The sequence below is a fragment of the Lentinula edodes genome (assembly GCF_021015755.1).
Source record: "Lentinula edodes strain Le(Bin) 0899 ss11 chromosome Unknown C8R40scaffold_76, whole genome shotgun sequence".
In the NCBI taxonomy this organism is placed as follows: domain Eukaryota; kingdom Fungi; phylum Basidiomycota; class Agaricomycetes; order Agaricales; family Omphalotaceae; genus Lentinula; species Lentinula edodes.
Genome location: NW_025764382.1, coordinates 75,428 through 90,188, shown reverse-complemented (window position 1 = coordinate 90,188; position 14,761 = coordinate 75,428). Strand labels below are relative to the sequence as shown.

The 14,761-nt window shown below is 46.4% G+C and overlaps 3 protein-coding genes across 3 annotated transcripts; 2 read left to right on the top strand and 1 right to left on the bottom strand.

Annotated features, from left to right (window-relative positions):
* Positions 1–7,635: 7,635 nt before the first annotated feature.
* C8R40DRAFT_995903 (uncharacterized protein) lies at positions 7,636–9,045 on the bottom strand (the record flags this gene model as incomplete). The annotated part of the gene is made up of 4 exons (XM_046236779.1): positions 7,636–7,747; positions 7,797–8,575; positions 8,741–8,891; positions 8,948–9,045. Coding segments are annotated over 4 exons (1,140 nt in total), but the record flags the coding sequence as incomplete, so codon positions are not given.
* Positions 9,046–9,359: 314 nt separating this feature from the next.
* On the top strand, positions 9,360–9,964 carry C8R40DRAFT_1075073 (uncharacterized protein; the record flags this gene model as incomplete). Its single annotated transcript, XM_046226810.1, has 2 exons — positions 9,360–9,894; positions 9,918–9,964. 2 exons carry the CDS (start codon positions 9,360–9,362, stop codon positions 9,962–9,964), a joined length of 582 nt encoding a protein of 193 aa, XP_046079237.1.
* A 2,708-nt stretch (positions 9,965–12,672) lies between these two features.
* On the top strand, positions 12,673–13,857 carry C8R40DRAFT_995890 (uncharacterized protein; the record flags this gene model as incomplete). Its single annotated transcript, XM_046236778.1, has 1 exon — positions 12,673–13,857. A coding segment is annotated over one exon (1,185 nt), but the record flags the coding sequence as incomplete, so codon positions are not given.
* Positions 13,858–14,761: the final 904 nt, after the last annotated feature.

Below are 14,761 nucleotides of genomic sequence, written 5' to 3'. Positions count from 1 at the left end.
TGACTTGCTTTGCATTATTCGAAGATCTTCAACTATTGTTATAATACTATTGTCCAATGTTGGTCAATGATATTTTCGATACGTGTTTTCTAGATGTGTAGGAAGATTGCCCACTACAAAGGTATTGATTTTGTACTTGTTGTATTCCCATATTATTGAACATAACATTTTCTACAATGTCAGGTGTCGGTTCCCTCGTTGCTGCAATGTTTGAGCGGACACTCTTTCTGAGGCTCAAAGGGAGTTGGGCGGAGGAGCCTGATCTCAAGTATGAATGTATTTCACACATGCATTCATTGTGCGCGAGTCTGACTATAGATTCTGCTCTACATGACATGCTCAAAGTCCTCATAGAAGACAGTGTTAGAATATAATCACGTTATATTCAGCAGCAATGGCAGTAAGAGATAGAGTGCACACAGCACTGTAGTTGATCACACAGATCAGACAATGAAGGAGTAGAGAGAACTGCTTATTTGACAAGACGAATACTACAGGTTTATATACAAGTCCAAGGTAGACGATGTCATGTTACAGCTAAACATAGCGAGAGAGAAAGGAAGTACAATACGATGTATCCTACTGGTAGTCCTATAGTAATAGTACACGATGGTGGGATTGATAACACGGCGGTGAGACTAATAACACGATAGTGAGATAGTGGTTTGTAAACAAGAGAACGATGTTCCATAGATGGTATGTGAGTCATCAAATGTTAACACTCCCCCTCAAACCTTTGTTAGTCCCATGGACGCAGCGAAGTGTTTGGCCTTAAGAGATGGAAGCGCCTTTGTAAAGATGTCTGCAGTCATGTCCTCTGTAGGGCAGTAAACAAGGCGGATCTTTCCTTCTTCAATGACATATCGGATGAAGTGGTATCGAATATCAATGTGTTTGGTTCGGGCATGGAAGCGATCATCTTTAGCAAGAGCGATGGCAGATTGGTTGTCGGCATTGAGAATGATTGGTTTTGTGATAGGACCAAATAGTTCCGATAAGAGATTCCTAAACCAAATTGCTTCCTTGGCAGCGTGAGTCAAAGCAATATACTCAGCTTCCGTGGTTGATAATGAGATGGTATCTTGTCGCTTGGATGACCATGACACTGCTCCTCCGTTGAGCATGAAAATGTATCCTGAGATAGCATGTCTATCCTCCTGGGACATTCCGTCAGCGTCCGTGTATCCTTCGATTTCTGCTTGTGTTCCTCCGAATGTGAGCCATAGGTCTCGGGTGTATTTGAGATATGCATAAACACGTTTTACAGCGTTCCAGTGAGTAATTCCGGGGTTCTGCAAAAACTTTGCCAGTATGCCGACTGCATAAGTGATGTCGGGTCGAGTTGCTACTGATAAGTATTGTAGGGCGCCAACAGCTTCTCTGTAGGGCTTGTCGCGCATGTATGTGATATCCTCGATGGTAGTTGGCATCTGGTCCTTGGTAAGATGTATGTGTGGATCGAATGGGATGGAAAGGGGTTTGACATCTGCAAATCCATATCGAGATAGGATTGCGTCAATATATGCCCTTTGGGATAAATGAATGGACCGTGTATGTAGAGATCGGCGGATCTCAATCCCCAGTAACCAGTGAATCTCTCCAGAATCGACAACTTCGATCTGGTCCCTGATCTTCTTCTTTAGAGTGTCCATTACAGCCATGGTCTTGGTAAGCATAGTCATATCATCGACGTGGATGAATATGATACAAAAAGGGTCAGTTCGATAGAATACGGCATGATCGAAATTTGACCTGGTGAGACCGACTGATGTCATGATCTCCCTGAATCTCATGTACCAACGGCGACCAGCTTGTTTAAGTCCATAGAGGGCGAGCTTGAGTTTAAGCACTTGTCCTGCTTTAACTTCAATGTCGACACCTGGTGGTGCCTTCATGTAGATTTGTTCATTGTCATCCAGTTTACCATATAAATATGCCGATTTGACATCCATTTGGTGGATGAACATGTTCTGTTCGGCTCCTATGCTGAGGATGGCTCGAGCTGCTGCTAGCTTTGTGACTGATGCGAACGTTTCATCTGGGAAGTAGTCAACGTCTGGTATCTGGTTAAAACCTCGTACCACTAGTCTGGCTCTGTGGCCTGTGACTTTTCCTTGTTCGTCTCGTTTGGTCCTGAATACCCATTTCGATGTGAGGATGTTGGCATCATCAGGTGGAATGACAATATCATATGTCCCGCGCTGTTGTAATCTCCGGATTTCCTCATTCATGGCTTCCCGCCATTGAGACCAATCAGGACGTCGCATTGCTTCTGCAACTGATGTGGGGTCAGCGACGATTTCACCTGTTACTTGACCAAGTGATGCTGTAAGATGCCTGAGCTCTCGGTTCGGCTCTCCAAGTCCATTGATGATGTCCTGGATTTTCTTGGTCGGCTTCCTGACACGTTTTCCTGTGATTATATCTGGGTTGATGGGTTCGGCGATTTCCTCCGGTACTGGTATGATAGGCTGTTCCGACTCGGTGATCGATGTTTCCAGATTTCCCAAATCCTGATCCTCCCCTTCAACGGGTTGGATCTGCCTATCCGAGAATTGCACATTACGTTCAGTTGAGACTGTGTGGCGATCTGGCCAATAGATAAAGTAACCATTTGACTCTGGCTCAATGCCTACCCATCGTCCTTCCTGTGCTTGAGGGTCAAGCTTCCCAGGTTCCTTTTCACGTTTAACATAGACCGTGCTTCCAAAGATGTGGAAGTTGGAGATGTCGGGGATTGTGCCAAATCGTTTCTCCCATGGAGAAATCATACCATTTGCCTTCTTTGGTGTCCTGTTCCATACATACACTGTGTACCCCATCATAAATCCCCAAAGCCATTTCGGTAATCCAGATGATATCATGAGGCTGCGTACTCCATTGAGTAGCGTCCTGTGGCTGCGTTCCGCTATGCCGTTGTGTTCCGGAGTGTCATGTACCGTAAGGCTACGCTTAGTGCCTAATCGTTCCAGGTATGCTGTGAATTCACCACTGAGAAATTCTCCCCCTCGATCAGAGTGGAGTTTCTTGACCGTTACGCCATATTGAGTTTGGAGACCGGTTTGGAGTATTACGTATTGAGCGAAAGCCTCATCTTTGCCCTTCATTAACGGTTCCTCCAACCAACTGGTTGCTTCGTCGATGACTGTCAATGCATAGACATAATGATTTAGCGTCTGCACAGAAGCTGGTCCCCATACATCCATGTGAAATACATCACCGAATTTCTCCGCTCTCGGGGATGTTCGAATTTTGGAGATTGGAGATCTGGCAGCTTTAGCAAGCATGCAAGTCCGGCATTCGGGTTCTTCCATCTGCTTAGGATCTAACTTGATCCCGTGAACCTGGTTTGATTTGAACATATGCTTGACATAAGCATAGTTCTGGTGGCCAGCGATGCAGTGTGCTTCATAAAGCGAAACCATCCTGGTTGCCTTCCCAGCATAGGCATATTCTGCACTCGGAATCTGGTAGAGACCATTTGTCTTGGGAACGATTCCAATCGTCTCCCCCTGTCTATTGATGATCTTAAGAGTTCCATCTTTGATTACCATCACATATCCTGCATCGTCGAGTTTACCCAATGATACAAGTGTGTTAGGCGTGTTGGGGCATAGGAGAGTGTTTTGGAGTGTAAGCGATTTCGAAATTCCATCCTCGTTGATTGGAAGATCGATCTGGAGATTTCCGGCAGTGTTGGATGTGAAGGTCTCGGCGTTAGCTGCCTGAATAATTCGGGTAGGGACACTCCGCGTGTTGCGAAGTTTGTCCTGAAGTGGAGTCATGTGGGATGAACATCCTGAGTCAAACAGAATTGCTCCGCTGCTGTGAGATGCTACGAAAGCTGTCTCGTAATTACTAGCGATTTCGGAGAAATTAAATATTTCCTGTGACGTAGTTGTGGTAACTTCCACGGCTGCCCACGATGACTCGGGTACTTCCTCAATAGTGGCTGAGGATCCCACTTCTTTATTCTTTGATCTCCAATTATTACTGCCGCTCCCAGATGGTTGGTTTTTCTCCTTCTTCTGAGAACTCTCTTGGGCCTCGTTGGCCTGTTGTCGCTTCGGCGAACTGCATTTATTAGCGAAATGCCCTTTTCCACCGCAATTGTAGCACGTGGAATTGTTGGAGTTTGGTCGACTTTGACCTCCTCCTCTATTACCATTTCCTCTGCCCCTGGACTGGCCTCTGAAGTTTCCACGATTTCGGTTAAATCCACCCCTGCCGCGGTTGGAATTTCCGCCGGCATAGTTTGCAGATTCCTTCTTTCCAGACTGTCCTCGGGTATGACCAGATGCTTCAGCACGTATCGTCGAAACTAGCTCCCTTGTGGTCAGCGGGACTGAAGTCCTTGCTGCAACCACTACCAATGCGTTAATCGTTGGTTTGAATATGTTTGGGATGGAAGCAATGATCGTGTTATTGAACATTTCCTCGGGAATGGTGATTTTCCGCGCCTCCAAACTGTCCCTGATTTCCAACAATTTATCCAAATGCTCATTAACCTTTGATGGTTCATGGCAGTGCATGGAATGAAGCTGTTGTTGTAAGTGCGCTTCAGTGAGAGCACTTTTCGAATCAAAATCACTCAGCAGATTTTTCCATAGATCAAACACGTTTTCGTAATTCTTGTATCGCCTATAGATCTGGTCTGATAGGCGGCCCACAATGGCATTTAATAAATTTCCATCGTCGTCTTTCTTGGCTTCCCATGCTTCAGTGTTATCTTTTGGATTAGATGTGAGGTGATCTGAAAATCCAATTGATCGGGTGGCTAGCTCCACTCGATTCTTCCACGTGTCCCAGTTAGATCCATCACTTTTAAGCGTAGATACCTTGTCAAAGGCTTTGAAAACTTTAGACATATTGTCGTCGTCGTTGTCACTTTCTGGATCTGATACTCCTGCTCCTGGATCTGGGTCTTCCGGATCTGGTGGAGGTGGTGAAGATCTTGGTAGTGAAGATATTGGTGATGAGGGTCGGTCTAGTACTGGGCTAGGTGGTGGTGGGAATACAGGATATTCTGGTTCTGGAGCTGGTGCTGCTTCTGGCGTACCCTCTGGTTTCTGGGATGATGATGATGCGACCTGCTCTGGGGGTGCTCCTCGTCCAAGTATAAGGTCTTCTTGCTTTCTGTCGATGAGTCTAGCAAAGCTGGGGATATAACCAGTTGTTATTTTGTCGTATCTATTCGGACAAGGTTGATCTTTGCAAACTCTGTATTTGCTGCCGTCGGGGTCGTGATACCGATCCTTGACGTCGTCTTTATCGAAGATATGCTCCCTATGAGCACAAGCTGCAGTTGGCTTGGTTGGACGGTTATCGGCTTTGCGAGGAGGGTTAGTCCTTAATGACATAAATCAATGTATGCACCGTATTTCTTGTTTATTTAGGTTAGGGCGGGGCCCATAACCTGTTAGAATATAATCACGTTATATTCAGCAGCAATGGCAGTAAGAGATAGAGTGCACACAGCACTGTAGTTGATCACACAGATCAGACAATGAAGGAGTAGAGAGAACTGCTTATTTGACAAGACGAATACTACAGGTTTATATACAAGTCCAAGGTAGACGATGTCATGTTACAGCTAAACATAGCGAGAGAGAAAGGAAGTACAATACGATGTATCCTACTGGTAGTCCTATAGTAATAGTACACGATGGTGGGATTGATAACACGGCGGTGAGACTAATAACACGATAGTGAGATAGTGGTTTGTAAACAAGAGAACGATGTTCCATAGATGGTATGTGAGTCATCAAATGTTAACAGACAGGACCTGGATGTTCTCGACCGCACGTACGGTGCATCCTTGTTGTCCTTGTTCTTATACCCAACTGCCACCCACATATCATGTTCAGCTTATCTTGACTTTTGAGTGAAACTCGTGGCATTTCCATCATACATTTGACAAGATGAACCAAGTGACTTGGATTCGCGCCACAGAGTCTCCTGGCACTCGGAAGATATGATTGCCGCTAACAAACCACTTTCCTTTCACTCATGGATCGACGTTCGATGCACCAAGGGATGAAATTTCCCCTACCGTACGATCGCGCCCGGAGACTCATAAGATATTATGTTACAGTAGCTGCTTCCCCCTCGCCGTTTCCAGTCATGATATCTATGAGTATAGTACCACCACCACCGAGTCACGGTAAAATATTCTTTTCAGGCTATATGACCTCGCCCGTATAATTTATATCCTATCCTATTCTTTCATTCATTCATTCTTCGTACCCCCGCTTTAAGCCAGTAGAAAATCCTTTTTGTCCATAATCATCTTGCACTGAGTTCATAAATATCCGCTCTGTGAAGATCAAATCATCCATGCTAATGGGCATGACTTCCCTAACCTCATGGACTCCTGGTAGTAATATAGCTGGATCATTTTCGTCATAAGCACCGTGACCTGCATCCCTAGCCTCTATTGCTTTCTGCTCGATTACACGGAGAATATTTTTGAGGTGTTCATGCCTTGTGGTCTCAATCAAGGTTTCAATCTTCAATTTTGCTACTGGATGGCTATCATTTCCGCTGGGATCTTCCGCTTTGACCCGCCTTCCCTGACCATTTGCAAGCTCTTCAGTGCTGAAGGACGGCTTGCTGAGGTCAACCTTTACCGGGAAACCACATACGATGCGTATGACTCCGTATTTCCCTGCATGTGGATCTCTATGCGGAAGCGCTTTAAGAGAGGCTAATGTGCTCATCCTATTGGTTGTAGTGTCGGATGTTTTCTGATGATGAATCAGCGTTTGCTACGGGCATATAACTGAAACGGAATGGACTGACGCGTCGTTCAAAGAACTCTTCCGGAGTGATGGTGGCAACAGCTTTCCTCAAAGTCAAAGGTGCAAGATCTTTTTCTGCTCGGTGAAACTTGCATTGAATGGCGAGACATACGTAAGTGAAATCCGAATTGGCCATATCTTCGAGCTTGAGAAAGCATAGAATATCTGGCCCCATGGCGTTCATGGGAAAACAGAACGCGGTGTGTCTTTTCAAGTTGAGCCAGTCATTCAAGACCGGGTTACCGTTGGATGCAATTCCGAGACCTATCGGTCCGGAAAGGCGAGGATCTCCGAATAAGCAAATTTTTCCTTCTACAAGCTCGGAACTCCCTGCGTTGTCATCTAGATGAAGCGTCACCAACGTGGCTAGCTTATTTTCCAATCCTTGGTCGTTGAGTTTCCCAGCTACTCCTGAAAAATCGAAGACATTTTTCAACTGTGTGGGCGTTTGAAAGACATTTAGCAGATAGAGTGCAATGAATTCTTCGAATCCATTGCGCCCAGCCGAAGGGTTGTGATCTTGAATGTTGTCAGTCACTGTTTTATATAGGGTATGCGCTGGTTGGTGATTGAACCAGATCGAACACGACAATAAAACAAGTGGTTCGTCAATTCTGATGGATTTCCTTCCTTGTTTTGACAGTATTCTTGCGAGACCATACTCGATGTATTCTGTTTCGTCCTCTCCAAACACAGTATCAATCTTCGAAGTCAAGAGGTATCCATGAGCGACGGTTTTGATTTTCTCTTTCATTTGCTCGTTAAGCCTGTCAAATCCAAATGCCAGACCAGGAAATCTAACAATCCCTTGAAAATCGACCTCGGACCCTCCACAATCAGCAGGTAAAAACCCCGCCATGTTGTTGATGTACTGGTTAAGTATCTCGTGCATGCTTTGATATCCACACTGCAATACTAAAGATACAAATTCTGCGGTGAATCTATATCTAAACAGAGTGTCAGACATTGCCAATAGATCCCTGAACCTTGACTTACCTTCCTCGCAGCCAGAAAAAGACTCTACGTTGAAGATGCTTGGCTTCTGCAGTGTACCATACTTCCGGTGGAAAAAACCTTTTCAGGTATTGCACTTGGCTCGTTGGATTATCAAAAGCGCCCGTGTCATACACGTCGACACAGTACGTCGGCTTCACAACGACAGAGGAAAGCACATCATAGACGAGGTCCCTGGATAGCCCAGTGCCAGTGAAAATAAAACATCCGGCAAGTCCGACTATTTTCCTTTTCCTTTCCTTTGAACGATTGAGAACTTTGTCCCACCATCTGGCTAATTCGCGAAGAATACCACGTTTCGCGGTCCAATCGGTTGATCGAAAAGAATCCTCAATGTCAGTTGTCGAAAACTGACATTCATCGATTACAATGTGTAGGGGATTCTTCGGACCTAGAATCCGCTCAATCTCGGCAAGAACAAGTTCTGAGTATGTCCTAAAAAATTGGACTTTCTTCGAGATATGCAATGTCTCCGTCTCTCCTGCGAATAAAGATTGAAGGCTCGAAGTAAGGCTAGCAAAGAGGTCTTCTCCACCACCCTCATCTAGCAAATCAGGATGGAGCTGGAGGTGCAACCATTTGCGTTTGAATGACATCTGGTCATGGTCTGACTTCGGAACCAGACGTGCCATGGTGGAAAGATATTGCCGGAAAACCAGCAATCGAGCCAATAATGGAACCAGTAGCTCAGAACCAGCAAGCTCTTGATTGCTTTCAAGGGCTTTGCGGAACTGATCATTTCGAGGAGAATCTAGTTTGAACTGACTGATTCTTTCCAAAAGGACCTCCCGTCGTAGTCGCTGAAGACTAGAGGAAGATTGTTTGTCGATACCGAAAAAGGGTTGCTGCGTCTTTACAAAGGTATTAATGTCTTTTGGGGTAACAAGAAGGCTTGGTGCATGAGGAAGGCTATTCTTCAAAGTTACTTTGTCATCCCTGATGTCCGAAAAGGCACTGGCTATGTCTTTTGAACCGACATGAGGATCAGGATCGCAGGTGAAGTAGAAGCCCCATGTGGAACACAAATGCTCCAGTACAGTTCTCGTTTTCCCCGAGCCGGAAGTGTTCACATAAATTCTGAGTTTTGAGCAACCTATCTCAGTCAAGGCCACTAAAACCAAGAAGAGACTTACTTGTGGGTATTTGAGCCGAACAATCCGCGTAATCGTTGCTGTAAGTGTTTGTCTGTCTGAAATCTACCCAATTCATATGACAGTCCGAGAGAAGGCAGCAGAGCTGTCTTCTCAGAGGATAAGATAAGATGTGGCGATGAGAGCGGGCGCTTACCGCTTTTGAACTACGCTCTCATCGTCGAAACTCACTCAAGATCGTTTTTGTGATTTCTGTGCATATACGCGTTCTTGAGTCATGACACAACACCCCCCGCTTCTCCTCAGAAGCTCGTCGTCTGTTAGGGCTGATGATCGCCAACGCCGTACCCACATTCTCGGAATTATTCCGATTCTGAAAAAACTCAGTCTGGAGAGAAGATTGGAAAGGAACTACGACATCGAACGAGCTAACGAGGCGCGGCAGGAGAAAACCATGCTTTTTATTGAAAAGAAGGCCCCAGCAAAGGGCTCTCCTTCGGCTTCGCTCATTACCATCACTGAGGACGAATGGAACGATATCAGGACGACTCCTGCCATCTTTGAGCGCGTCAAACAATGGATCCCCAGCTACATACTCGCGTGGATGACGAAAGCCAACGAGGCGGAGAATTTGTCTAGAGGGAAACGTACTCGGGAGGTGCAGGAAGGCGACGCGTTAGAGAATGGGCCGGAGAAGAACCCTAGGCTCATGACCCCCATCATCGAGACTACGCCAGATCCGACCACCTCTCAAAATGTCGAGCTTCCTGAATGCCTCTATAGAATTGGAAGGCTGCACAACTACCTCCCTCTTCCTCTCTTCACGGACAACAACCTTATCTTCATTCATTCCCACTCCTCGTCTTTTAAGACCTCAAAAACACTTCTTCCAGGGGACAAGGAACGTACTGAAGTGGTTGTCCTCAAGGATCTGTTGGATCGACTTAACATACGGGTGCCAGATGTGGAGAAAGCAGATGAAGACGAAGGTCTTTCACTATATGAATTTCAGCTCGCTTCGAAGAATTACTTTGCTTTCGAACTCAGTCGCGACCCTGATGGTCATGGTGGCACTCGAACAAACTGGACTCGACAACACTTCCTTTTCTTCAACAATCAACGTGATGCAGAGAAATACTACCGATTCTGGAAACCCCGTGAGTATCGTCTTCGGGAAGAACGCCGTCTCTATAACACCAAATTTGACCTTACCACTTATAACATGGCATGGAATCGCGTCGTCACCGATTACGAGCGGTCTTTGGAGGCGAAGCCTAGACAGGCACCGAACTCATCCACCGTTCCTTCCTCTTCTAAGCCCTTTCCGAAAGGCAACAAGGGTGACTCCTTCGACCTCTGTTGCCTTGGATGTGGTAAGAAGGGGCACTCCGCTACAGACCATTCGAGTAAACACGGCTCCCTCCTCTGGGCCAGGTGGATCAAAGGGGGTAAATCTTTCGTCCTCGGTCTCCCTCAGGGAGAAGATAAACGCATCTGCTATCAGTGGAACATCCGAGGGAATTGCAAAGCTAACAAGGGCTGTCAGGATGCGCATGTCTGCACCTTTTGCGGAAGCGATGGGCACCATGCCTTCTCGTACACGTGTCGCTCCAGACCTAATTGAGGCATTCCTCGAACTTTCGATTCCGCCAACCCTTTCTTACTATGACTTTTCCGATGCTATTCATTTTCGCTCACCACTTCCCAACACATGTCCCGAGTTCATAGAGCTATATGAGCGGATTGTCACCCCTTACAACGCAGACGAATTCGAAAAAGCTCTACTAGCTTGTAATATCTCTCATCACTACCCACTTCTTCTTCATAACCTCCGTCGAGGTTTTCCACTTGGCCACTTGCCTCCACTACACGAAACGATCATTATTCCTAATCATCAGTCAGTATATGAGCACCCCGAGGTAATTGAGCAATACATTTCCGACGAAATCGCAGCTGGTCGAATGGCTGGGCCGTTCTCTTGTGCAGATATGCATCTGATTATGCGAGGTCATTTCTATGTCTCGCCTCTCATAGTGGCTACGCAAATCCAGGGTCCCGGTATGCCTCCTAAACATAGGGTGTGCCGTAACCTCTCGAAAGATGGTCGCGACTCGAAGGGACACACAGTCCCATCAGTCAATTCTTTTACTCAGAAGAATTTGTTTCCAACACGATTCGACACTGCGGTCAAGGTTGCAGATATGGTAAGTCCAATTTCATCTCCTAACATCCTTCTCTTTCAGTTCTACTTCGTTCGACCCACTTGGTCCTATTCTACTACCATTACCTTAATCATTACTGTCCACTTGCCCACTTTCACTTTCACTCACACTACACTTTACCCAGGTTGCTACTGCACCACCAGGCACACAAGCTTGCACTCTCGACATTCAGAAATTCCATCGCACTTGTCCAATACTCCCCGAACACAAACCTTTCCTTGTGGTTCAGGATCACTTAGGCCGTTTCTTCGCAGATCTTGTTTTTTGTTTCGGGGCTGCCCCGGCTAGCAGCAATTCAGGAATGATTTCCAATGCGGTTGTTGACATTTTACTAAGCAAACTTGTTGATGCGCTGCTGAAATACGAAGATGACTTGAAAGCTTTCCGGATTCTCAACTCCCAAGGTTCCTTCAATTACGACAGGACCTCGATGTTGGAGGCTATCGAGACACTTGGCGTCCCATGGCATCCCGATAAAGGTGATGAAGATTTCGTGACAGTTACCAGATTCATAGGTTTTCTTTGGAACCTGGAGCTCAAGCGCGTTAGTCTTCCTGATGACAAACGCATCAAATACCTCGAGCGTATTCGGGTTTTCCTCTCGAATTTCGCAAATGCCCGTGTTCCTGTATCAGAAGTTGAGTCTATACATGGCACACTCTGCCACATTGCCTTCATCTACCATGAAGGTCGATCTCACCTTCCCCCAATCTCAAATTTTATGGCTTCGTATCGCAGTTCATTTGAAGAAAACCGCGGTCGTTTTCCCCCTCCCAGTGTTCTTACGGAGCTTCGATGGTGGCACTCTCAACTTCAGGACCCCTTCTACTACCGAGAACTCCGACCTCGAGGTGAACTCAAGGACTTTGGTCTTTTTGTTGATGCTTCCACTGACTGGGGTATTGGAATTGTCTTTGATGGCAGCTGGGCTGCATTTCGTCTCCGTCCCAATTGGAAGATCCCTGGACGTGATATTTGCTGGCTCGAAACAGTGGCTGTGGAATTATTGATTTATTTTCTAGAATCGATGAATTTCCATGACACCTACCTTCTCATTCACTTGGATAACCAGGGGACTATTGGTGCATTTGACAAAGCACGCAGCCCTAATTACTGGATCAATATGTCCATCCGTCGCATCTGCGGGGTCATTGGCCCACTATTCATTCAGCCTGAGCTCAGATACATTCCCACCACTCTCAATCCAGCAGACCCATTCTCGCGCGGAGAACTCGGTTCTGTTGCGGATAAACTTCCTCTTACTTTTTCACTCCCATTGGAGTTGCAAGAAATACTTGATTATGTTTAGGTATGCTCAAGCTATTCCTTATTACTTATTACGTCGATTCCAGCTGAAATTCATGCTTACACAGCCCTCTTCATTTCTTGGTGCTAGACAGTTCTGGCCCGAGTTTCACGGTTCCGCGCACCGTGGAAACTCAAACAATTCCCACTTCGAACTCCTCCCCATCACACCTAAACCCACTAGATTTCCGCAACAACTTCGCATCCCCACATACTAGCACATGTAACCCTCAACTTCATTCTTCACAACCAACTATTTCCTCTAAACTACCAACTACCACCCCTGCTCAAGCCCCACCTTGGGCAGGTAATTGCTTCGCTCCAGCTCCTAGGAAACCCAGAAAGGATTCCCAAATCGCCAACAATACCCTGCGGCCCAACGTTAGCTCAGCCAATCGGATATTGGCATGGACGTCACCTTGGTCTGTCGAGATGAAACTCAGAAACCTAGAGTCAATCCCTTTACATATTCTTCAGCAAGCCGAACAAATTACAGCTTCGGGGCTCACTGAGCAGACGAAATCAAACTATGCAGCGGGGCTTCTACGTTGGCATCAATTTTGTGACAGAGAATCAATACCCGAGACAATGCGCATGCCCGCTTCTGAAGTCCTAATAGCAGGTTTTGTTGGCGCACATGCAGGAACGGTTTCAGGTAGTACAATCCGATCATGGCTCTCTGGTATACGGGCTTGGCACATCCTCAACAGAGCTCCATGGCCTTCAAACTCGGAATTCATTACACTTGCTCGACGGGCGGCGAACATCAAAGGAAGCCAACATAAGCGTCCACTTCGCAATCCAATCACTCTACAGCATCTGCTCGTTCTCCATTCTGCTCTCGATTTCAGTGTTCCGTTTCACTGTGCTATCTGGGCGGTTGCCCTCATCTGTTTCTGGGGATGTCGCCGTCTTGGCGAACTGACTATACCGTCCAAATCCGCCTTTGACCCCAAGTTCCATGTCATCCGCTCAGGCATTCTGTCTGATTTTCTTCTGCAATCTTCGCGAACTCGCATCAAATTTCATATTCCATGGACCAAATCAACAAAGGAACTCGGTGCCGATGTCGTCGCTTCTAGACAACCAACCAGCTTATGCCCATGCAAAGCTTTTGAACAACATTGGCAGATGAACGCCGCCGTTCCTGAAGGCTCCTCACTATTCAGTTTTATTGACAAATCGGGCTGCTCCCAACATATGACAAAATCCATTTTTCTCAAATTCGTTTCCGATATCTGGACACGCGCTTCAATGCAACACGTACTTGGTCACAGTTTCCGTATTGGCGGGGCTGTCGAACTTCTTCTTGCCGGTGTTGCACCTCATGTTGTTGCAGCAATTGGAGGTTGGACCTCCCTCGCATTTCTCATATACTGGCGTCGTCTGGAGGACATTATCATCTCCCAGGTCGCAGATGCTTATGACAAGCGTTGGGATCGGGTACGCAAAGCAATGGAGGATTACAGGAAAACAAATAAAATTTCGGCCACTCTTATTGACAGCTGCATCCGCGGCGAGGATACTGAATTGTCTGAGGACTAATTAAACTCAATTTGTACATTATATTACCCTTCTAATAAAGCTATAATATATCCTTTGTATGCCCTCGACTCGGCTTGGGGTTTAGTCAACCACAGTTGATGTTGAGTTGCCTGTGTTGGAGCCTCGGGCTCTGTTTGGGCATGTCCAGGCCACTCACCATCTACGGGTGGGTGAGCGGGGCTGCGCCCCAGGCAAAACCTCATCCTCTAGTTAAGAGCACTCGTTAGTGCTCTCTACATTCCCCAGTGAGCTCGGTTGAGCGAATCTTATCTTATTCCGAGAGAAGGCAGCAGAGCTGTCTTCTCAGAGGATAAGATAAGATGTGGCGATGAGAGCGGGCGCTTACCGCTTTTGAACTACGCTCTCATCGTCGAAACTCACTCAAGATCGTTTTTGTGATCCCACCCTCCCTTCCCTTTTTCACTCAAGTGTCCAGTCTTCTGACAAAGACGCTCCAGGCTCAGCCAACCGCTTTTCGTGTGTTTTCCCACCCGAGCGGGGCTGCGCCCCAGGCAAAACCTCATCCTCTAGTTAAGAGCACTCGTTAGTGCTCTCTACATTCCCCAGTGAGCTCGGTTGAGCGAATCTTATCTTATCATGTCAGGAAGATCATCATGAGGTGCACAAGCTCGTGGAATTTTTAAATCATGTATAAATCTTTTGTGCCTCTCTGGAACAGTAACAGACTCGGAATCAAAGTAAAATTCGGGCTCCCATAAGGGCAAAGATATTTCATCTTTAACCAGTCGCTCCATTTGCGGCTGAAGTGTCTTCATAAGCTTGT